This window comes from Protopterus annectens, chromosome 9.part0 (assembly GCF_019279795.1).
Source record: "Protopterus annectens isolate FY-2018-M chromosome 9.part0, PAN1.0, whole genome shotgun sequence".
Taxonomy (NCBI): Eukaryota; Metazoa; Chordata; order Ceratodontiformes; family Protopteridae; genus Protopterus; species Protopterus annectens.
The window spans coordinates 637,737,621-637,761,814 of record NC_056743.1 but is presented as its reverse complement, the minus strand read 5'-3'; the positions used below and the strand labels follow the sequence as shown (position 1 = coordinate 637,761,814).

Below are 24,194 nucleotides of genomic sequence, written 5' to 3'. Positions count from 1 at the left end.
TCTGTGGAATGTCATAGTACAGATTCCAAAGGTTTGTTAAAGAGTAACTAAAGTATTCTGAATATTATCCTGATTAAGGAATTGTTATGATCTCTACGCTGCTTGTTTAATAAATCATAAACAAATGTCTCTCTGTTTAGATCTGCGTGGCACAGTGCCCCACAGCCTACAAAGAGTGGATAACATGCACAAGCCGTACTTGTCTTGATCAAAACTTTTGTGTTCCTTCCATTAACTTGAATACAACAACTCTGGTAAGTGTGGCTGGAGACATTTATTTTTAAATACATGATATTGTGAAGAATTAAGGAAATAATTGCAATTTAGTCACATAGTATTCAGTAATATTTATTTTTCAGTTTCAATGAATGATTAACCATGGATAGGAAGGGATAGCTTTTCCTTTTCTCACATCTGCAGTTGTCAGGAAACTGTTAGACAACTGCCAAAAGTGAAGGAGTTGGATCTACTCTGAGCACTTTAAAGGTAGCTTGTGCATTATTTCTGAACTTTTCTTCTTAAAATAGATTAGAGCTGAACTTGACTGTGTGCTTTAATTTGCCTTGGCAGGGTGCTTTATTAAACCTACATCTTTTTGAAGGTATAGGGTGACAAAATTGAGGGAAGATGAAGGAGCAAATGGAAATTTAGACTGTAACAGCAAAAAATTTAAACCCAGAGTTTCGATAATGAAATGAATGAAACTTGTTTAAATACCATGATATGAAGAAGAAAGAAATAAGTGTCACAGCAGAAAACTAACAAAAGGAAATGGGGACATGACACGAAGTCAAAGATGTTCAATATTATATAAACCTTTTTCAGAATCTTTGGAAATTAAAACTAAACTGTCTGAAATGGTGAAAAGGATCTGAGAATTCAGAAAGTAAAACAGGTACCCTAGGAGATGTAGTAAACCTTAATACAAATGTAGTGAAAAATGAAAAGGCATTTCATTGATTTGGGATAAAATGACAGACCTGAAGTCCGGAATTGACAAAAATGTAAAACAACATACATGATGTAATACCTTTTATCAAACCAATATGCAGTTTAATGTTGGCTATTTTTCATCTGATTCAGCTGCTCATGGGATCATAGAAGGTAGAGAGTTCCAGTGTTTGGTAATGATGTGGGAGTGCAAGGGGATGCCGTGAGAGTTTTGTGTTTATTAACCTTCAACAATACTTTATCAGCAAACCTAAGATATGTTAGGTTACTGTAGGGATGGACAAGGCCAGATAGAGCTGGGCATAACGTTATCAGGTTTGTATAAGACTGTATGGGCAGTTAGCAGCTGATTCAGAGTAAGAAGGTGAGGCAGCTCTAACCAGTTCAGCTGAAGTAGGGCAGTGCAATGGTGGGATCTTTGAGAATGATTAGTGGCAAATTTGGCAATTTTGTTGTAGCAAGATTCAAGACTATTGAGGTCAGATTTGTGAATATTGGTAAATATTTGCGAGCAGTAAAGAAGGGAAGATAGATGGATTCTGGCTGTTGAGAGTCTGGCAAGGTCCGTAAGATACATTTTAGTCCTATGCAAAGAACCCAGTTTGACATGAACCTTTTTAATTGTTAGTGCACAGTGTTTATCAAACTTAAGTCCACTATCAATTGTGACACCAAGAAGTTTTGTAAGTTCATTGTGTTCTATTTTTGTGCTATTGGAGGAAGAAATATAGATAAGAGGTTGGGAGTTAGTTGCTGAGTTATTACAGAAAACCATAAGCTTGGTTTTATTGGGATTAAGTATAAATTGATGGACTGTTAGCTAGTTTTCAATATTGTGGAGGGCTGCCTGAGCTTTTTTCTTGGCATTCCTTAATAGTAGGGGCAGAACAGATTAGGGAAGCATCGTCAGCATGTTGTACGAGTGAGGATTTGCGGAGGAGTTTAGGTCATTGGTAAAAATTGTGAATAAAAGTGGGCCAAGGATAGAACCCTGTGGGACTCCCAACACATATAGGGAGCTGGGGGAGAGTTTATTGTCCCATAACGTGGCTTGTTTCCTATATGATAGGTAGCTATGAAACCACATAAGGGCTTCAGGTCTGGAGTGGTAGAAAGCTAGATTATTGAGAAGTATTTGATGAGATACAATGTCAAATGATTTTGACATATCTAGGAAGGTAGCAGAGGCTAGTTGTTTTTTGTTGAGTTGATTTATGGTATTAGTAAAGCTAATTAGAGCTGTACTGGTGCTATGCCTAGGTCGAAAACCATGTGTATTAGATAATACATTATTTGACAGGAAATGGTCTTAAGATCTGTTTGTGTATACATTTTTCTAAGATTTTGGCAAGTGGAGACAGAATGGCTATGGGTCTATAGTTGGATATATCAGTAGAGGGACCACCTTTTCTGTAAGGGTAAGATCTGAGATATTTGCCAGAGGAGTGGTACATACTGTTCAGACACAGAACAGTTAATGAGAATATATATATAGGGTAAGTGATGGAAGTAGCAGCTAGTTGTAGAAGGTCACCGGGTATCTGGTCTGTAGCTAATGTGAAAGGTTTTAATTTAGAAAGGACATTTTTGACTGGATTGGTTTGAGATAGAGAAGGGTAGAATTGTTGAAGGTTTGAGGTATGGTCAGAGGTGTGTTAGGGGTTCTGTTTAGTAGAGAGGTTATTGAGTTAAAGTGGGTGTTAAATTGAGTGGCTATGCACTCATTTTGGTTGGTCAGAGTTGGTGCTGAGGTAGTGGGTTTTCCTCGGTTGAGAAGGAGATGTTTGCCAGAACCTTTTGGGGTTTTTCTGGTATTTTAACGGACTTGCTTGGAAGTAATTTTTTTGTCTTGTTTAATTATTTTTTTAGTTTGATTTCTAAGTTGTTGGTAGGTAATAAGATTTTGTTTATTTCTATTATTCTGAAAGGGAGACCAGGCTCTGTCCATTTGTTTTGGTAGAAGAATTGCGTCTATTGACGGCCATGGAAGCTGTTTGGATTTGGTACAAATTTTTTAATTGGGGCTAGATCATTAAGTATTTGTAGGAAAGCACTATTGAAGTACTGTACTGCACTGTCCAGTGGAAGAGTTTTTAGAGGTGTCCAATCATATTGTAGAAGTAGAGTGTTAAATAAGATTGGAGAAAAGTGTTTTTATTGCGATTGTAGCAAAATTAAATGATACAGGAATTGTGTGAATGTTTTCTAATCAAGTAGGTAGGGAAGTGATTGCTTAGTGTGTCTGGGAGACACCTAGCATAATAGCTAATACTGGATTTGTTTGTTAAAATCCAGTCAAGAATGGATCGTCTCTTGGTGTGTTTGTCAATGCATGTGGGATAATTAATTTTTTAACAGAAATTGTAAAGGTTTAGAAAGTTAGTAGGGGGGTTGGAAGAGCAGGTAGTCCAGTCAAGGTTAAAATCTCTAAGTATCATAGTTTCATGGCTAAAGTTTGTAGAGGCCCATTCAAGGCTGTTTTCAATATTTTGGGGGTTATTAGCAGGAGGCAGGTAGATCCCTATAATGATAATGGACTTACTATTTAAATCTAAGCATGCTACTGAAACGTCTGAGTTAGGGATATCAGGTGAGGTAGAGTTAAGTTGTGCCAAATTAAGACAGTCTTTAAACAAAATGGCAATCCCACCACCATGTCTAGATACATCAGTTCTGAGGATGTTATAACCACTGAGAAGAAATTCTTAAGATTTAATGTGAGGCTTAAGCCATGTTTCAGTAATGATAACTATATCAGGGGAGTAAAGTGCAATAGAAACATGAAATTCATGGACTTTATCAGGCTTTTTATGTCAACGTTAATGATGAAAAGGTCAGAGTTACTGTTTTCAGAGGAAGATAGGAGTTAGGTGTGGAGTTAGGGGAGCTGTCAGATTGAGGATTTGGAGGGGGTAGAGAATGTGGTGAAGATGGGCTTGGATTAGGATGGGTGTCACACTTGGAGTTTAATATGGGTAAGGCAGTGGAGGGTAGACATTTAATTTGGAAAACAGACTGTGATATATATATATATATATATATATATATATATATGTGTGTGTGTGTGTGTGTGTATAAAAAGTGCAGTCACAGAGCTGTGGGTCTGAAAATATCTAAGAGAGAAAATTAGAGTAGAAGAGGTGTTGAGGTATGGGGAGATGTGAATAGTGGGGTTGTCATGATTCAGGTTCTCAATTACTGGCAAGGTAGAGAAGGGTTGTTAGTGGGAAGCTATAATTGGAAGGAGGTGGCATAAAGGTCTAGGAGTAACCGAGCTAGTAGGACAGCGAGGGATATGACAGTTTTATTTTGAGGCATAGTAAAGAATGTAGATTGTAGTAAGGGGATGGGTGGTAGTGCGATTGCATATAAGAGTAAAGACATCTTGTATAGAAGAGTCTGAAAAGAGACTAAGCAGAGAGAGGAGAGGTAGGTAACTGGGGGGGTTGAAAGTGAAAAGACAAAGACGTGTACATTCATTGGGGTGGTGGGTGATAGCAAGATTTGGAGTAGATGGGGCTGTGGATAGTGAGATATAGTTATAGTGGGAGGTAAAGATGGGGGGAGAAAGGAATAGTATACGTACAATAGGGTATAAAAATGTAAGCAGGAGTGGCAACAATTGGATTGGCAAGCTAGCTAATTGCAGGGTTATGATTTGCTGCTTGAGGGGTTGTGGTTATGGAGGGGAGGGATTGGATAGTTATAAATTTACTTATTTTATTTAACATTTGTTTACTGGGAAAGTCCAACTTGGAAAAAAGACAATTTTCAAAGGAGGCGTGGGGTGAAATGCTCCAGACACATGTCTTTAAAATGTGGGAGGAAACCGGAGCAGCTGGAGGAAACCCACACGAATGCAGAGAGGACATGCAGACTCCACACAGAAGGCACCGCAGCCAAGAGTTGAACCAGAGAACCTCTTGCTGTGAGGTGACAGCACTGCACCATCCAAAATTACAGTGAGACTGGGGTGGGTGGGAATGGGGTTAGGGTAGGGGAGTGGAGTGACCCCGAGCATAGCGGCCTTCCACTTAGAACTGGAAATAGTGGAGTGAGAGGCAATCAGTCACTCGCAAAGAAAAACAAAAACCACTTCCGATAAAGATAAAAAGAAATACTATGAGAGAAAGTCAGTGAGAGAGAAAAGCATTAAAGAGGATTCTCTGTTTCTAATAAGGCAGAATGATGGTCAAGGGAATGAGCATTAACCATCTAGAAACAGGCAAGTAGAACATGTTAGGAGGAGTAAGAGATGGAAAAAAGGTCAGAGTCAGTTGCAGAGAAAAAAAAGTAAAACATTACAATAGAGGAGAGTAGGGAGGGCTGGCAAGGGAGCAAAGCAATGGGTAAGAGAACTCACGGAATGTAGGAGAGGGAAGTAGGCAAAACTTATAAGGGAGGTAAGCATAAAAAGGATAAAAATAGTAAGGTAGGGAGAGGTAGGTAGAGGGTGGGAGAATGGTTAAACAATTAGCTATGGACAGGGGTGCAAGGAGAAAGAGTACAAAAGACCGTGGGCAAGTATAAATGGTGGACTAAGTTGGGCTGCTGGCATCCCCTACCATAAGCGTGAAACCACCAGGTTCAGTGTTTAGTCCCAATGTGCATACTTATTAAGCTAATTGTCCTCACAAAGAACACATACATTTACTGATTGGTGAGCCTTTCTTGGTGGTAAATAGCAAGCAGCAGGTCCAGCTTTAGTTCAGCTAGGTCTCAGGAGTCCTGGGGTTTAGGCTCAGGGGTGAAAAGATGGAGACTTTAAATGTCTAGAAAGGTAAAAAGGGTGACATCAGTAAAGTGTGAAAAACATAGTAAAGTGTTAATTCAACTAAGAGAGTATCAACTGTCAAGCATGCACAACACCAGCAGTGTTCAATACAGCAAGTAGTCCTACACTAAAACATATTACTTTATCATAATGCTGGCAGTAATTGGTACTAAAAACATAAAAAAATTAAAGCAGGCTTCCTACAAGTAGCACTGGTATATGCACATAGACTGAAATTACAGCACACAAGTCCGTAATAGCTGTTATAGGAAAAAAAATGGCTACCTCAGATACAGTTATAGTACATGAAACTTCCTGGAGAGCATAGCCTATTATCAAAACCTTACAGACTGTTATTGTTTGTAACCAGTATAAGCAAATAACATGCACATTTCTATTAGGGTGAGGCAGAGAGTGAACTGCCAGATTATATGCACATGTACTCAAAAATGCAGCTCAGCAAAACTCTGAACCTCAAATAAATAGACACTAAATACAAAATTAGGAGGCTGTTATCTTATAATTTCTTTTACATAATGTATCTGGCGAGTACACACACAGGGACAGGGAAGCCCAGCAGCAAGGGATAACCACAATTTAAAAATGGTGCCTGAGAGTGAAAGGTACCCTATGAAAACTATTGGCCGGAAATTAGGGAGGGAGGAGGGGTTAAGTAAAGGTAGGCAGAGAGAATACACCTATAGAGATCCACCCAGGACTGAGAACAGTGCAGTGAGAGACAATCAGTCACTCACAAAGAAAAACAAAAACAGCTATCAATAAAAAGTAATACTAACTGAAATTCAGTGAGAGAGAAAAGCATTAAAGAAGATCCTCAGTTCCTAATAAGGCAGAGTGATGGTTGAGGGAATGAGCATTAACCATCTAGAAACAGGTAAGTAGAGTGTATTAGGAGGAGTAAGATCAGAAAGAGTCAGTTGCAGAGAAAAAAAGTAAAACAGTACATTACAGGAGAGTAGGGAGGGTTGGCAAGGGAGCAAAGCAATGGGTAAGAGAACCCACATAACACAGGAGAGGGCGGGAGGCAGGCAGGAAGTATAAGGGAGGTAAGCAGAAAAAGGACAAAAATAGTAAGGTGGGGAGAGGTAGGTAGAGGGGTGGGAGAACAGTTAGAAACAGCTGAGCAATGGAGTGAGTAGGTAGATAAGTCAGCTATGGACAGGGTTGCAAGAAGAAAGAGTACAAAAGACCATGGGCAAGTACAAATGGTGGACTAAATTAGGCTGCTGGCATCCACTACCATAAGCGTGAAACCATCAGGTTCAGTGTTTAGCTCCAATGTGCATAGATATTAAGCTAATTGCCCTCACAAAGAACACATACATTTACTGGTTGGTGAGGCTTTGTTGGTAAATAGCGAACAGCAGGTCCAGCTTTAGTTCAGCTGAAGGAAACACTCCCTACAAGTGAACAGAATGGTAAGACTCTATCTGCCATGGGGATCTGCTTTTCTACCCCTCAAAGAACCTTTTCCAGGAATCGGAGAGGAGGAGAAGAGATATGGTTCAGAAAGTCAATGTTTTAATCAAGGTACTTCCTTGGGCACCCCCACCAGTGACAGGGGAAGGGGTAATTTTAGTTGACATCAGCCTAGGGACAAAGATGGTCTACATAACCAAAGATTTCATGGTCCCTTCTCTGAGAAATCCTTTCAGCACTCCTGAAGGCTTGCCTGACTGATGCACTGTGGAGGCATTTGGGGACCACTTATCCCTACACCCTAAATCTGACATGCCATCACTTCAGACACTTGGGTGTTGAGGATAATAGAGGATAATGGTATTCCATTTCTGTCCCCCAAACAAATAAAAACAAGGATCCCCTTAGTGCCATCCCATCAAATGGAATCTGCAACAGCAGAAGTCAAAAACTGGAAAAAAGGGCCATCCAGCAGATCCCACCACACCAGATACGATCGGGAGTCTACTCCAAGTTCTTTTTAGTTCCAAACAAGACAGGGGACCTAAGGCTTATTCTGCACCTAAATCATCTAAACCAATTTATACAGCAGACAAAATTCTGGATTGTAGTGGTTTAGTCCATTTTACCTCTACTCATTAAGGATGACTGGATGTGCTCAATAAATATCCAAGATGTCTACTGTTATGTAAAGATAAACAGATACTTTAGGAAATTCCGCATTTTAGGCTGGGAGCCAATCATTTTCAATTCTGAGCTCTGTCCTTTGGACTCGCCACAACTCCCCATGTGTTTATCAAATGCATGGCAGTAGTCACAGCCAATCTCAGACTGCAGGGGTTCTAGGTGTTTCCATACTTGGATGACTGGCTCCTCACTGCTGAGACCAAGGATCGATTAATTCAGTAGAGGAACCTTTTACTCCAGTTACCATAAATCTGGCAAAGAGCAAATTTGAACACAACTAAGTCCATAGAATTCATCTGATGTCACCTGGATACGTCATCTCATAGGCTCATAGGCTCATAGATTAGTACTAGGCTAACTGCCCTTGCAAGCCATTTTAAGCCTAGCCAATTATCTGTTGTGAGACTCGAACTCTGTAACTTGTGTTTGTAAGGCAAATACCTTAACCATTAGGCCACCCTCCCAACCCAAAATACCTCCCTCAGTATCGAACCCAGGACCTTGGAAACACTAGTCTGCATGACTTACCACTAAGCCATGAGTCATATAGCCACTTTACCACAGCGTAGGATTCTGTCCATTCAACAAGCAGCAAACCAAGTATTGTCTTACCCATTGGCCCCAGCAAGACTAGTTCTGAAACTTGTAGGGCTTATGGCTTCTGCATTGAACTTGAGCCCTCTTTCCAGATTTCACATGAGATTTCTTAAATTGACTCTCTCAGTTCAATGGTCCCAAATGTATCATCCTCTCTGCTCTCCAATCGGACTAACACCTATGTACCAAACTCTCATTAGATGGTTGATCACATCCACAGAGTTTTTAGCAGGACTTCCTTTCTGTATTGCACCTCCAATAGCTATGGTTACCATGGACACTTCCCTTTTAGGGTGGTGGGGGCATTACAAAGAGGAGCATGTTCAAGGTACTTGGATACCATTAGAGACCAATTTTCACCATAATGTCCTGGAAATTAGAGTAGTCCTATTTGCATTGGAGGCATTTCAAGTCTCTCTTCCAGTGGATGTGATATCAATTCAGATGGATAATATGTCAGTAGTCTAGTATATCAGCCAACTGGGCGGAACCAGATCTTACCCTTTATGTTGAGACACCATGAGAGTGTGGCAATAGGCAATGCCTTCCTGTCACTTTCTTTTAGCAGTGCTTAGTCAAGGTACTTATGTTGTACTAGCGGACAGATTAAGGAAGTTCATTCTTCTGCCTCACGACTGGCCTTTCAGTCAGACAGTGGTAAACAAAATCTTCTGCCACTGGGGCCAACCTTGCTGCAACCTGTTTGCATCCTATATAAACAACAAGTGCAGCAGTTACTTTGCCCTAATCCTCAGGGTCAATCACTGAGGGGGGCTTTGATCCACAGTTGGCCTCTGTGTTCTGTGTCTCCTTTACATCTTTTCCCCCTTTTTCCATTGATCACAAAATTCATTCAGAAAGCCAGAAGGTGCAAAGTTAAAGTAATTCTCATTGCCTCCTACATCCTCCTGGGATGCTGCCTTACAGCCCAGATCTCCTATCCCATCCATCCAGACACCCTCTCCCAGACCTAGAAACCTTGAAATTAGCTGCTTGGTTCCTTCTATTCTAACAATGGCCAGATATGTCAGGTTTTTGGACAATGTTGTGCATATTCTTCTGGCTTCATGGAAGTCTAGCACCAGGAGAAGATGTCAAAGCAAATGGAAAAGATTTTCCTTTTGGGCTACAAGAAAGGGTTTACCTTTTTCTGCACCACTTCCTTCTGGTTTAGAGTTTTTGTCAGGATTATTTCAAAAAGGTTCTAGTTTTTCCTTAATCGTAGTACAGTTTGCAGCTAGGTCTAATTTTCACATAGGACACAGTGAGACTCCTATAACCTCTTAAAGGTATCTAAGGCTTTTCTTTGATGGGCTTTCCTTCTTCGACTCCCTATAAGCGGCTCAGTTACTTCATGGAATATTAAAGTGATGCTTCATGCACCTACACAGCCTCCCTCTGAACCAGCAACTTCTTTAGACTAAAAGTTCTTAACATGGAAGACAATCATTTTGGTGGCAGTTACTTTTACAGAAAGAACTTCAGAGTTACAAGCTCTTTCATGTAAACAGCAAGATTTCTTTTTTTTTTTTTCATAAAGAAGTGTTATTTCTAAAACTAAATCTCTCCTTTATTCAGAAGGTGGCATCTGAATAGAGCATTAATTAGTTCATTAATCTACCAGTTTTCTTTCTGAAGTTTTCAAATAAGGGGGATACACATTGCATTTACTTGATGTTCATTGATAACTTTGATGTTCATTGTTAACTTAGGTTCTTTATACACAGAACTAAAGATTTCAGGAAATTGAAGTAATCATTTCTTGCATTATCTGAAGCTAAGCTGAGATATGGTGTTTCTATGGTCACTCTCTCAAGATGGCTCTCAAATTGTATTACATTTATTTATGACAAGTTGGATTTAGCATTGGCCAAAAAATCTTATTTGACAAGAGCAGTTGCAACTTCAACAGTTTTTCAACATAACTTATCTATTTATGAGAGTTGTGTTGCTGCTGCTGCTACCTGGTCTACTGTACATGCCTTCACGTCTCACTATAAGCTGGATGTATAGTCCAGATATTGTACCTGTTTGGCTCTGCTGTTCTCAGGAATATCCTTCTTTGATGCCACCCAGACAAATTAGTAGCTAAGGAATCTGTCCCAACAGTTGAATTAGATGAAAATGGATAACATCAGATGCAAATGTTATGTACTTACTGTGACAAAGGCAAATACTTGCCAGTCCAGCTAGCTTGAATTTTGTAAATAATCATGTGTCATTCGTGAATATCAACATGATATGCTTGTGTTACAAATGTATTAAAAACTGTATGTTGTCTGTATATCAAACTGCTGGTACAGAAGTGTGTGTTGAAAGGGTTTGTAAACTACTCAATTTAAGAACTATCTGAGAAAGGAGTATTCTGTATTTGTCTCCGACCTGACAGCAACAGCAGCAAGAAGACCCATTCACCACACTTGTCTTGCTCTGTAAGTAAGTTAACTAGGGTATAGTAATTCTCTTAGATTCAGACAGGTATATAGTGAAGTATAGCTTAGATGTTTTCTTTATTTATTTGAGACTGCCCTGCAATGTTTTAAATATTCCTGTGATTTTGAACTCTGATGTAACTGTGATTGTTTACTGAATATTTTCTTGTTCTTTTATTATTTATTATTAAATATATTTAAACCTATCATTGTGGCCAATATTTATGGGACATATTTAAGCTCTGATAGTACTTGCATATTTATTTGGTGACATTCTGGGCCACTCCTGAAAGCCTTGCTCTTAGTCAAACTACCATTTCGATTAATAGTAACATTACACAGTAAGACTGGACACCCTTTGTTAAGGGCCTTAAAGTAGATGATGAAGAGTTGGCTGGTGGCAGTTATAACTAGTCTAGGCAAAAGGAGCCATAGCTAGTAAACCTGTGCCAGCCTTTCCCAGGTGTGTGTGTGTGTGTGTGTGTGTGTGTGTGTGTTTGTCAGTGTGTGTCAGCTACTTGGCAGGGCCATGAAGCACTGGTTGGACAGAGAGGGAGCTGGAGGTCTTGGCTTGGCCACTTCGCTGAGATCTCAACTCTATAGCTGTGCCATTGGGAAGTCTTATTGGGGATGTGGAGAAAGAAGGAAAAACACAGCCCCAGACTGACTGTGGTCTCTCTGTGCTCTTAAGGGAACTTGTACTTTACAGTGTGTGTATTTGTCATACTCCCAGTATGCACGTCTCCCAGTGTTGCCAGTGGTGAGGATTGAGGCTTCTTGATTACTGGGCCAGTGGTGGGGTGTTACACTCACCATAACAGTAGACCCATGTTGTGCTATTTTTATCCTTCCCACATTCACCCTTCCAAAATGTCACATACCGTACCTTGAAGAACTAGTGGTACTCTAAGAGAATCTTGCTAATGCAGACCTCAACAGGTTGGTTCCATTTTTTCTTTACAATGGACCCCCTCTGCATTTTGTTGCACTGGACCTGAGCTTTAGTGGGATCTCATTATTGGTAGCATATAATCTTATGTTAGGCAAACTCAGTCTGACTTAATTTGATGGTGGAAGGGGAATTATGTATAGGGGAGGAGTCAGAGCCTTGAATCCAAAGGTTTAAAGGTGCCACGGCCAGATCAGAGTCAGATCCCTGTCCCAACAGTTGAACCAGATGAAAACAGGACAACACACATCTGTCATTATGGTGAATACATAACTTTAATTTTTGCAATTACTCCAGTTTTCAGGCTAGCAGGATCCCTTCTTTGGCAGTTCAGTTATTGTTGTTAGATACAGTGCTTAAATATCCACTTGTGCCCAGAAAGAGAACTGAATAATTTATTTTTATTGGCAAAAAAAGACACTTGAAATGTGTGTGTGTGTGTGTGTGTGTGTGTGTGTGTGTGTGTGTGTGTTTAGCTCAGATGCTTAGAATGAAAACTCCACCTCAGAGACCGCCTATGAGTGAGTGTATGTGTGTGTGCATGTGTAATTCATGTGAGTGTATGTGTCTGAAATTTTAGAAAACCAGGTCATGGCCTGCCGTAAAACTAAAAGTACTACATGTTCTATTAAAGTCAGGGTTCATTAAAGAACCACCACACCCAGACTGAAAAAAACATGTTTATTTTATCATGGTTTGATGTTTCCTACATTTTAACACCACTGTGGGGCTATTTACAGGTTTTTAAATATTTTTATACATAATTTCTGGGTCTGACCACATGGGGTCAAACATCACGAAGTAATTCTAATTGCTTAGTCTACATCTAGGTATCCCACAATGCAGTGCTTCTCTGTAAAAAAAAAATTACATTATGCCTCTTTCTTCTTAAAGCTCCTGTCACTGCATTGATTTTACATGCATACATTGCTGTCTTTCAGTCAGTTATTTGTAAATAACATTTCATGCCGTTCAATGACTACTTAAGGCAAAAACAGTGCAAATGCCACAGAGTAGACTTTCAAGTACTTGTCTTTTGTGAAGCCTGATTTGTACTACTTTGACTCATCTCCCATTCCCCTTCACACCTAACTTCCCTAGTTGTCAAAGTGCTAAGCGTAATTTGAGCTGTTACCTGCTGTGATTGACAGCTCACAGCAGGAGACTTGACTCGTGTGCTGTTTTCTTGTTCTTGCCTTTGCTTTCTATATGAGTAGGGGAAGGACCAGGAAGCTGTGACATCACATGGGTGGGTTTTAGGATGGTCATGATAATGTCAGCTTGGGGAGGGAATTGGCCAGAAAACTAACTGTATTCATTGATCATGATGACTCCAGTCAGTTGGAGACTGCAGCAAGCTTTTCCAGGGCAGGATAAATGTTTTTTGAAAGTGGTTGGTGTAGCTATGGGTACTGCATGTGCCAGTAGCTATGCCAATAGCTATGCAAACATTGTCCTTCCATACTGAGAGTCTTACAATATCTTTGAGTAGTAATTTTTTAGACAATTTATATAATTTTATCTGCAATTTGTGGATGACGTGTTTTTTTATTTGGACTGGTACATTGGAGTTGCTTTAGGATTTTATTGATTTTATACAACAGACCACAGATTTTCTGCAGTTTACACCTAAGCTTTCATCTGATAAGATAGACTTTTTGGATGTGCATGTGGTAAAAACTGATATGGGCCTGGACACACAGATGTATAGGAAGTCCAGTCAGAAAATGAGCTTATTACATAAACATAGCATGCATCCACCACAGATTAACAATGTGGTTAGAGGACAATTTTATAGACGAGCAAAATTGCATGTACGTGATGATAACATGAAATGTTTGAATTAACTGATGGCCTTGTTATTAGAGGCTACAATGTGAGTACAGTCAAATTATGTAATGAGGTGTTAGCTCAATGTGAAACTAGGGCTAAACCATATTTTTTAGGTAATTCACAAGGGAAGTGCTCAACACAAGGTGATAGGGGCATGCCTAGGATGAGTATCACATATTCTAATGATATTCACCTGATTTGTGATAGTGTACGTAGACACTGGCATATTGTAATGTGTGATAATAGATATAAAGAGATATTGGGTGATGTCTCAAAGTTCTGTTTTAAGAGCAATAAGTCCCTTAAAAGATTATTATGCTACAAACCTGTCACTAAGACTGTTTATCATTTTGATTAGTGTGAAACACACCTGTGTGCGGGATGTGCAGTGTGTCAGTATATTAATGAAGATACTATTTTTCAACTTTCTGACAGAGAAGGTGCTAGGCTTAAACAGTATGCAACATGTAAAAGCAGTAACCTGGTCTGTTGCTCTTTGGGTACTGTATGCCATAGTTTCTATGTTGGAAAAATAAATAGAACATTAAAGGATAGAATAAGGGAGCACTTGTGTAGTATTAGCAGGATATGAAAAATTCCTTATCAAAACATGTCTCCACAACTAGTATTGAACATACTTTTATATTTTCTGTTTTAGAATTGTTTAGTGTCTCCTTTAGAAGAGGAGATGTTAAAACTGCAACAATGTGTTGAAATTAAATGGATTCTTGAACTTCTAAGTGATAGGGGCAAAGGTTTAAATATGTGTGTACCCTTAAGACCACAATTAAGATCACATAGTCCTAAGAGGTAATTTTAAACTTTGTTATGTAATTGATAACTGTTTGCTTTGTGAATGATCTGATGACTGAGGAAGCAACAAGTTAGGTTGCAAAAGAGCTTTTACTTTGTTTCATTTTGTTGTATTAAAGTTAAAGTTATGTTTTTACTCCACAACACTGCTGACTGGTCACATATTCATATTTGATTTTTAATTTTTTTATTTGTCGATTTAAGCTAATATGGTTTTAAAAGCTAATTGGCTTATAAGTCACATGATGTGTCTCTTCATTAATTAGGGTATTTAAATTATTTTTTTAGCTTATTTTAACTCTGAAGTTCTAATAAATTATAGAATAAAAGTGCTTAGCTACTAAACAGTTGTCACATCTGTTGTGTGTTTTAAAAGTTGAGTTTTTTCCTGTTAAGTTGCTTCCTACACAAGTTGTTTTGGAATTCATTTGTTTTTTTTGGCATCTTTTGTCAGCCTTTTTTGCAGGTTGAAGGCTAGGACTACTGACAGCATGGGTCTATATTAAATGAATGAATTGACAAAAGAGTGAATGCTCTTTCATCGGCACATAAAAGCTGAAACCACAAAACAGTGAAGTCACGGGACAGTGATTTTTATCTCAGGGGAAAAAAATGCTGGGCTGTTCTCGGGACTTTGCTGTTTCCTCCACTGTGGTGCAGTCTTGGAGTTGGTATATTTATGTAGGAGGGGGTGTGGAGGGCACAGCCCTCCAATTTATTTTGTTTCTATATTTTTTTTTCTTTGGAGCAGTGATTTTTTTTTTCCCTGGGGAAAAAATTGCTGTTCTATAACTTCGCTGGTTTGTGGTTTCAGCATTTGTGTTGTTGAAAGAGCATTTGCTCTTTTGTCGTTTCATTCATTTAATATAGACCCAACAGCATAAGAGCCCCCCATATACCTTTCTTATATGTGCTAACCCTAACCTTAGCCCAACCCTACACCTTACCTTAATAATATTACCACTACACATAACTTGGAAACAGAACACATACAAATACAGATGCAAACATCTTCCATCACTTAATTTAACCTCTAATTTAACTCCAACACTCAGTCATACAAACACTCATGTAAACATTCTCCTTACCTAAACCTTAATGTAACCTTAACCCACTCACACACATGCACGCGTGCACACTCCTACCCTAATATCTAAAGGCACGTTTACCTCTGTAATCCTGTGCATTAAAAACAAATGCAAATTCAGTGCTGTAAACATACACAAAACTCATTCAACAGAGCAAACAAAAGCCAGGGAGATATATAAACACACACACAAATGCGCATGCATAGAACACATGATACACACACACACACACACTTTTTTCCTATTACAGTTTTAAAAGTATGAAAAGGTAACTGACTCCTTAGAAGTATTTGAGGCTGAATTCAATAAGTAATGAACATTTAATGACCATACTCAATGGTGATGATCACTCATAATTACTGATCATATTTGATTTGACATAATAGTTTAGATGAGCTCATTTTCATTTTGATGAAAGTTTTCTGATGTATAAGACTAGGTTGTGAATACAGAACTATTTTGTGTTGCAGTTTTTATGTAAATTAATTTGTTAAGCTGTACCATTTTGCATTTATCTGGTGGTGTGGTATTCCCATGATATTCTGTTTGATAGTGTAAGTGCATCAAACCTCAGACTGCTATACTTAGTGCTAGGACTTCACGTCTTGTACCTTTAACCGAAAAATGTGTCATCTGACACATTACTTGTTTAGTCTCCAAAGTGCAGCACAATGAGTTTTGTACTGCTGCCACCCCAAACTACTAGTCAATCACCCAATCCCCTCAATCTTTCCTTGAAAGTGGCCCCAAGATGCTTAAATATTTCAAGTTGAAGTTTCAGTTCTCCTCTCATTATCTGATAGCAATCCACATGTTTCTGTGAGGGAATTATGACCTTTTATATGGCGGTACTGATTTACATCTCAGCTGCTTCACAATCAACTGTAAATCACTCCCAACTGCATTGTGGGCATCACAGTTGCTAGTAGCTAAGAGGACATCATCATCTGAAACAATGAAGATACAACTTTCACATATCCAAACTGGATGCTTTCTAATCCCTGACTGCGCATTGATACCCTGCCCATACATTCACAAACTGGGGGTGGTTGGTGGTGGGGGTGTTGGTCAAGGCATACTCTTGCTGGAATCTTGTGCCCAACGTGAAGAATTTTGCATTAATACTGAGAATATGGATATAACTCATTTCTAACCAAACGGTATAGAGTAGTTGTTTTCCTGGGACCGGGCAGCCATGGTGGTGCAGTGGTTAGCGTTGTTGCCTCACAGCAAGAGGTTCTTCGGTTCAATCCTCTGCTGGGCTGCCTTTTGTGGGGAGATGTCCTCCCTGTGGTCATGTGGGTTTCCTCTGGATGCTCTGGTTTCCTCCCTCATCCTAAAGACATGCTGTCGGTGGATTGGACACTCTTAATTTGCCCTAGGCATGAGTGTGTGTGTGTGTGTGTGTGTGTGTGTGTGTGTGTGTGTGTGTGTGCCTTCCATGGAAGGTTAGGTACCGGGCTGGCAACTCAACACCGTAAAACTCTACTGTCAGTCATGAGCGGACAGGTGATCCACTGTGGTGACCCCTAACTGGGAATAGCTGAAAGGAGAAGAAGTTGTTTTCCTGGGACCCCATATTTTATATCACTTATTTTAGGGCACATGGTCTTGTACTTTTTCTAAGTTCAAAAGCATGTGTAGACTATACTGACAAATTTTCTTGATACCTCCAGTATTTTAGCTAAGATAGAGAGTTGATCGACTATTCTATGGCCAAAATAGAATCCACATTGCTATTACTGAATCAAAAGACTTGACTATTGAAGTCTCCTTTCTAGTAGTTTAATAAAAATGTTCCCAGGGAGTTTGAGCAGTGTAATACCCCTATACTTGGAATGCCCTCTTCAGTACTCTTATGAAAAATGAAGAATACTCCCCCAGTCTTTCACTTCAGAGTCACTCTCCTGGCATTTCATACAACATTGAAAATGTGTTGGCCGCAACAACCCAAAAGTGTCCAGTGCCTTCAGCCAGATCTCATCCACTTCTGCAGTCTAGCCACATTGCAAATATGTAATCACCACAGCAACTTCATGTATTGAAGTGGATCTACTTCATCTGTCGACTTCTGATATTGCTGTCTAAGAGGAAAGCATGTCCACCGTATTCCAGATTTTTCTAAAAACATGCCTTCCAATTCTTAACATTGTGCCGAGTCAAGCTTAATAGTTTCTCCACACTTTTTGAGGATAGCCTGGACAATCTCTCACTTCCCCTCCTGAGTTACCTGATAATCTACAAGAACAGCTTTAAAGTTTTGGGAAAAAATCTTTTCTGAGGCCTTGCCAAGTTCTTCCCACATCCAGGACTTCATTTTGAGCACTACAGTTGCTGCTTTCTTGGCTTGTTAAGTTGAAAAACTCACTTTTTTAACCCAATAGTTTCTCTTACCTCTGGTGTCAACCACTAAATTCTGTAGTTACTACCTTAAGAAGCCTTGAACACCTTTTGACAGCAGTTCCTTGTCAATGTTTCAGCTATTGTATTTGTGATTAGGTCAATTCAGATTCCATATCCTTGATCTCCCAGGTATATGGAAGTCTGCTGGAAATGGGAATTGAGCTCATTGTTCACAGATGCATTGCATAAGGATTCCCAGGACAACTTCACTACATATTTAGGTTTCAGAAGTCTGTCCAGCCCAATGACCCAGCCATCTGACTCAACATATCACCTAATGCTGATTATTTGATAACTTAGCACCTGTCTTAACCAGAGTGCTCAAAATGTAGAGATTCAGGTCTACAATGACTAGAAAGAAGTGTGTGTGTGTGTGTGTGTGTGTGTGTGTAGATATATATATATATATGTATATGTATATATGTATATATATATATATATATATATATATATATATATATATATATATATATATGTGCCCAGATATGGTGTTATGGACAACCCAAGGGGAGCACAGACATAGTACAGCACTACTGTTCAGATCAGGCATTCCACAGTGGATTGGTAAAGTCTGTTAATGGGACTATAGAATACATAGATGTTACCCTCTAATACACTATGCCTACAGTCTCGGAGAAGGCCAAATACTCCAAATAGCAGTTAGATGCATATGCACAAAACACCAAATAGAGTTGTCCTTTCTGCATAATGCTGTCACATTGCATTGACCCTTTTAATTACTGGTAGATACACCAATTATACACACCCACTTACACCACCTTACTACTACATACTAACTCTAACTTAGCCACTGTCTGTTACCCCAGACCTACACCTTACCTTAGAAAAAGCCATTCCGTAACACTTACTGCGTAAAACACTCACACACACCTCACATGGCAACAGACATGAATAATAATTCTATCCGCTTACCTTACCCCAAACCACAGATATTCTCACATGCATATACTTTCACCCCAATGAAAAACATTCAGTATATCTGAAACTTTAGGCATCATCATTCAAAACACACACCTACCTCCTGCAATTGCTCATCCTCCTTTCAAAATATACTGCACTTGATAATAATTGCACTTAGTCTTAAGTGCATTTGACCAAATTTCTGCACACTTCACAGAGCTGAACAAATGACAGTTCGAGAAAATGAATTGAACCCAAACTTGAAGGAATATACGATCTCACTGCACTTTCAAGGTCTTTTTGCTGCTGGAATCAAAACACGCAGTTTTCAATGTTAGGTGAGTGCTTCGATCCTAAGTCAGGATTTCATATGACATTTAGATTCACATTGCAAATATAATTCCCAAGTGAAGCTCAGTATCAAATACTGTAAACCATTTGGGATTCTTAAAGATAAATAATTTTGTAGGAAATCTGAGAAGTAGAGGACCACACAAGGTTACCAGGTTGAAAGAGGTGAGCATGCATTGCTTGCCCCTTTGCTGAAATCAGTGCCAAAAAGTCCCAGTAAGATGTTGATAAGAAAACTCCTAGGAAGCACTCCCAAGGCAGCAGCTATAGATAGTGAAACTGTGAGAAGGAGAATATCCCACCTGATATGAGAAAATTGCCTTCCAGTTCTTTTTTAAACATCTTTATTAACATCACACATTCCATAGTGAAATGAGCCCACATTCAATTATAAATATGAAAACAAACATTACAATGATTTTTTTCCTTTTAAGATATTTTATAAATATAATTTTTGTCTTAACTATTCAGTTTAACATTGCATAGATTGCTCAAGTCCTGCCTTCCTGGAAATATGACCCCTTCCTCCTGAACATTATTCTGTATGTATTGTTCCCATAGATTCCATTTATTTCTATGTCATTTACTCCTTCCCTGTTTTAAATATTCTACCTCTAGTTCACTTATCTCCTTGATGACATTCAGTAGTTCAGTTAAAGTTGTTTTTGGTTTTGATTTCTATTTCCTAATGATTACTTTTTGGCAGCCGACAGCAAACTTAGGCACTTCAGGTTTTATATCCCAGCTCAAAGGGAGCATTTCCTTAGTTAAAATAATTTGTTTCCAGAACGTTTCTGACAAAACAACATATAGGGAATTTCTAAAATCCATTAACTCATGGCATTCCCAAAGAACGTTTTCCTAAGTACTCTTTCCCATCACACTGCCAGCAATTGCTTTCTACCAGTGGAAAAATTATACAATGTTTAATTGGGATATAAACATATTTATGTAAACACTTCCATGCAAAAATCTTAAACCTTATAGATTTTGTTGCATACCTGGAAGCCATACAAATATCAAATGCCTCCCAATTCCAGTTCTGTCTTTATAAACACTCAACAGGTCATAAGTTTGCAGCTTTAATTAAACAGCATCAGTGCACCTTCCATTAATAATAACAGAGAAGTTGTGGAAGGAATGTGGCTAGTAAATGCAGTTCTAGTCTGCTCAGAATGGCAGCCTAGGTTTCAAGCAGTGGGAGGAGGGTTGTGCGCCAAGATCACTGGTGAAGTGGATGTTGTCAGGGAACACACGGGTTATGAAAAACAGTGTTAGTAGATGGTCTAAATGAGTGGAATCTGCAGATCCCCAAAACCCAACAAAAAATGAACTAACAGACACTTAGGCATAGGCTATGTTCTAAATTCTCTAAAATCATGAAGTCCTTAAAAAGCCTGCTTGGGGGGCACCATATCACTGCAGAAGCCTTGGAAAATAATCAAAATGAATGTATGCTACTACAAAGATGCCTCTTTGATATGGTACCAATAAAGAAGAGTGCAGGGTCAAAAGCACCCCAGCACTACCAGGTTATACCTCATACCATGCTTTAACCACAAAAGGAGGGGGAGTATCAATATTCGTCAAAGATATCCACACCTCCAGGTTGTGGCACAGCACGAAGCATTAGAGACTATCCATGTGCAACTAACAGTGGGTAAAACTGCCTTCCAGTTTATAGCCTGCTACAGACCACCTTCCCAAACCCAGGAACCCCACTCTGCCTTCCGGAGAACACTGGAAAATATGAAGGTCTCTCCAAACACCATTATATTGGGCGACTTCAACTACCCAAACATAGACTGGGAGCATTACTCTAGCTCCAACACCCTAGCCCAAAGGTTCCTAGAATTTATAAACTCAAATGCTATGGAACAACTTGTTACCACTCCCACAAGTGGGGAAAACATACTGGACCTGATCATCACCAACATGGGGACTCTATGCTCCAGACCAGAAGTGTATCCCTCACTGGTAAGATCAGACCATAAACTAATCTCACTGGATATTCACATCCCGACCCCACCCCCTGCCCAGAAAACCACAGTGAAAAACTTCTCTAAAGCAAATTTCACACTCCTCAAAACCGAGGTGGAATCCCTCAAAGCCCCCAGGCCTGTGGAAAATACGGCCCAGACCACAGAATCCTTTATAAACGCATTCTATGAACACCTTCAGGAATGCATGGATCATGCAATCCCAAATAAAACCAAGACCCAATCCTCCAAAGGCAGGAGTCCTGTCTGGTGGACCCCAGCCATAAACAAACTATACAATAGTAGGAGGAAGCTACTACATGATAGAGCAAAATCCCAAAAAGGGAAGGCATCTCTGATCAGTATTAGCCAAAAACAACGGGCACTCATAAAATCGTCTAAGGCCAGCTTCGAGAGAAAAATTGCACAGGACACTGAGGATAATCACAAGGCTTTCTTTAGTTATGTCAGGAACCTGGGTGGGAATTCCCAGATATGCTCAGAATTAGTCCATAATGACAAAAAATACACCGAACCCACAGACATTGCCAACATCCTAGCTGACAGGTTCAGCGCACCAAAAGGGCAAATATCTATCCCAGCAGAGTGCTGCCCCTGACATCTCGTCCAAAGCAAAAACACAGCATCAATGGGACTAGACGGTGTCCACATGAACTCCAAGAAGAGCTAAACCCAAATATAAAACTACTGTTCAATCTCAGCCTTACTACAGGATATGTACCCAAAGAGTGGCGTACAGCAACAGTGGTCCCTCTTCACAAAGGTGGTGCCTCAACGGATCCTGGAAACTATCACCCCATAAGCCTGACTAGCTTGGTCTGCAAAGCTATGGAAAGGATCATCATGGACCTCATAAATAAAGACATTAGGGACCTACAGACACTGGATCCTGCCCAGTTTGGTCTGTTAAGGGCAGATCCTGCCTTGTAAACCTGGTCGATTTCTTTGAAACAGTTACCAAGGCCATTGACGAGGGGAAGGTGGTCCACACAGCCTACCTAAAGCCTTCCCCACTTGGGCTTTATAGATAAGCTCACCAGCTTAAATATAAACCCCTATGTCGCTAGATGGGTTGTAAACTGGCTCAAGGACAGAACCCACATGGTTAGAATTGCTGGAGCCATGTCAGACTCCAAACCAGTTACAAGTGGCGTCCCACAAGGCTCAGTCCTGGGACCTCTTATATATTTCTCGGAGGTACAGGCCAACACGGAAGGACTGTGGCTGACCAAGTTCGCAGATGACTGCAAACTAGGCATCATAATCGACTCTCCAGCCGATACAAGCATCCTACAAAAGGGCCTCATAGAAACAGACAACTGGTGCCAGAGCCATGGCCTCAAGCTAAATGCCAAAAAGTGTATAGTCATCCCCTTTGCAAAACAAATTACCACATAGGAGGTAATCCATTAAGTACGGAAGAAGTAATTAGGGACCTGGGGACCCAAGTTGATAGCAATCTCTCATTTGACAACCACATGGCCAAAGTGGTTAGAAAAACATTTTATATAGCCCACCTAATCATGAAGGGATTCACATCTAGATCAGGGAGGTCATCGTGCCTCTTTACTCATCCCTCATCAGGCCCATAATTGAGTACAATGCCCCTTTGGGATGTACCTTACCAGACACCTGCAACAACTGGAAAGACCCCAAAAGTACCTCACCAAGAGGATCAAAGGGCTCAAACAGATGCCATATGCTGCCCGGTTAAAGAAACTCCAGCTCTACTCAGTGGCATACCGCCTGCTCAGAGGCGATCTGTGCCTGACGTATAAAGCCATGTCCAACCCGGAATTAATGGACATGCTGCACCTCAGAAAATCCAAATCCCATCAAGCTATGCACTCGAGAGACTTGAACCTCAGCACTGAAATAAATAGGACATGCTGGAGGGACAGATTCATAACCCAGAGGCTCCCTTCACTCTGGAATAAATACCCAGTCCAGGTTAGGCAGAGTCCCTCATTGACTCTCTTCAAGAGGAATCTTTGAGTGGATGGGAGGATCGTAGGTTTACCCCGGGTATCATTTCTGTGTCACTGATAGACAGAGGCACAGTATACTAACCCAGAAAAAGGGCATAGCAAAATTCATTTAAAATGGGTGGCGAAAGCCAAACACACTCTGGCTAGGCTTATAAATGCCCTAGGGCAGATAGCCTAGTATGAACCTATGAACATACTGTCCATGCAGAAGAGGTCAAATTTTGCAGTATCATGTCTGCCCATATTAGCAAAATGCTCTTACAGCTGTGCCTTCCTAAACCTCAAGAAGTCTGGAAGAGTAAAAGGACTGAAAGAAAGTGACCCTCTCATCAGCCCACTACAAGTCAGGGCCCATGTTAAAGCTTAAATTGCATCATGTAAGCCCTACAGCCAACCTGGGATGGAGATTTCCCATCAAAGTCAAGCCATCTGTTGCTACAAGTGCTTTCTTCCCCAGAGGAATGGGACCTCATCAGCAAACACAGCTTACCTTAAACTTAAATAAAATATATATGTTTGCAAATGCATTATAAAACCAGTGCCAGTATTGTTGAAAGACCATATGACATAGGGATAAAACTGGGCCATTGGGATCACAGTAAATTAAAAATTGCAAAAACACGTCTTCCAAAAATGTCAGTATGATGGTAGGAGGGAGAAGAAGAAACTTCCTGGCCATATCCCACTTTGATTTTGGACTTTCGTACTAAACCTTTTGTGAAACTGATTTTATTTTGGACTGCAAATTGGTCAGTGGACTGTCATTTACTTTTATTTTCTTTAAATTTGTGAATATATATAATTGCTGAAAAAGTGCAACAGAAAGTTACTCACTAAACTGAAAATAATGGCACAAGTGTTAGCTTCTAAACATAGCACAGATGCCCCATGCTAACAGTAACACTACATTGGCTACATTAATTACCTATTTATTTATTTATTGCTTTTCTTGACCAAGAATGTTCAG

The 24,194-nt window shown here is 39.8% G+C and overlaps 1 protein-coding gene across 1 annotated transcript in view; it reads left to right on the top strand.

Moving 5' to 3' along the window:
• SLC44A4 (solute carrier family 44 member 4) overlaps nucleotides 1–24,194 on the top strand; it is a 1,277,084-nt gene that overhangs the window by 661,457 nt on the left and 591,433 nt on the right. Inside the window, exon 6 of the mRNA XM_044082136.1 lies at nucleotides 141–254. Within this exon, the coding sequence (XP_043938071.1) occupies nucleotides 141–254 (114 nt within the window). The remainder of the gene's footprint in view (nucleotides 1–140; nucleotides 255–24,194) is intronic.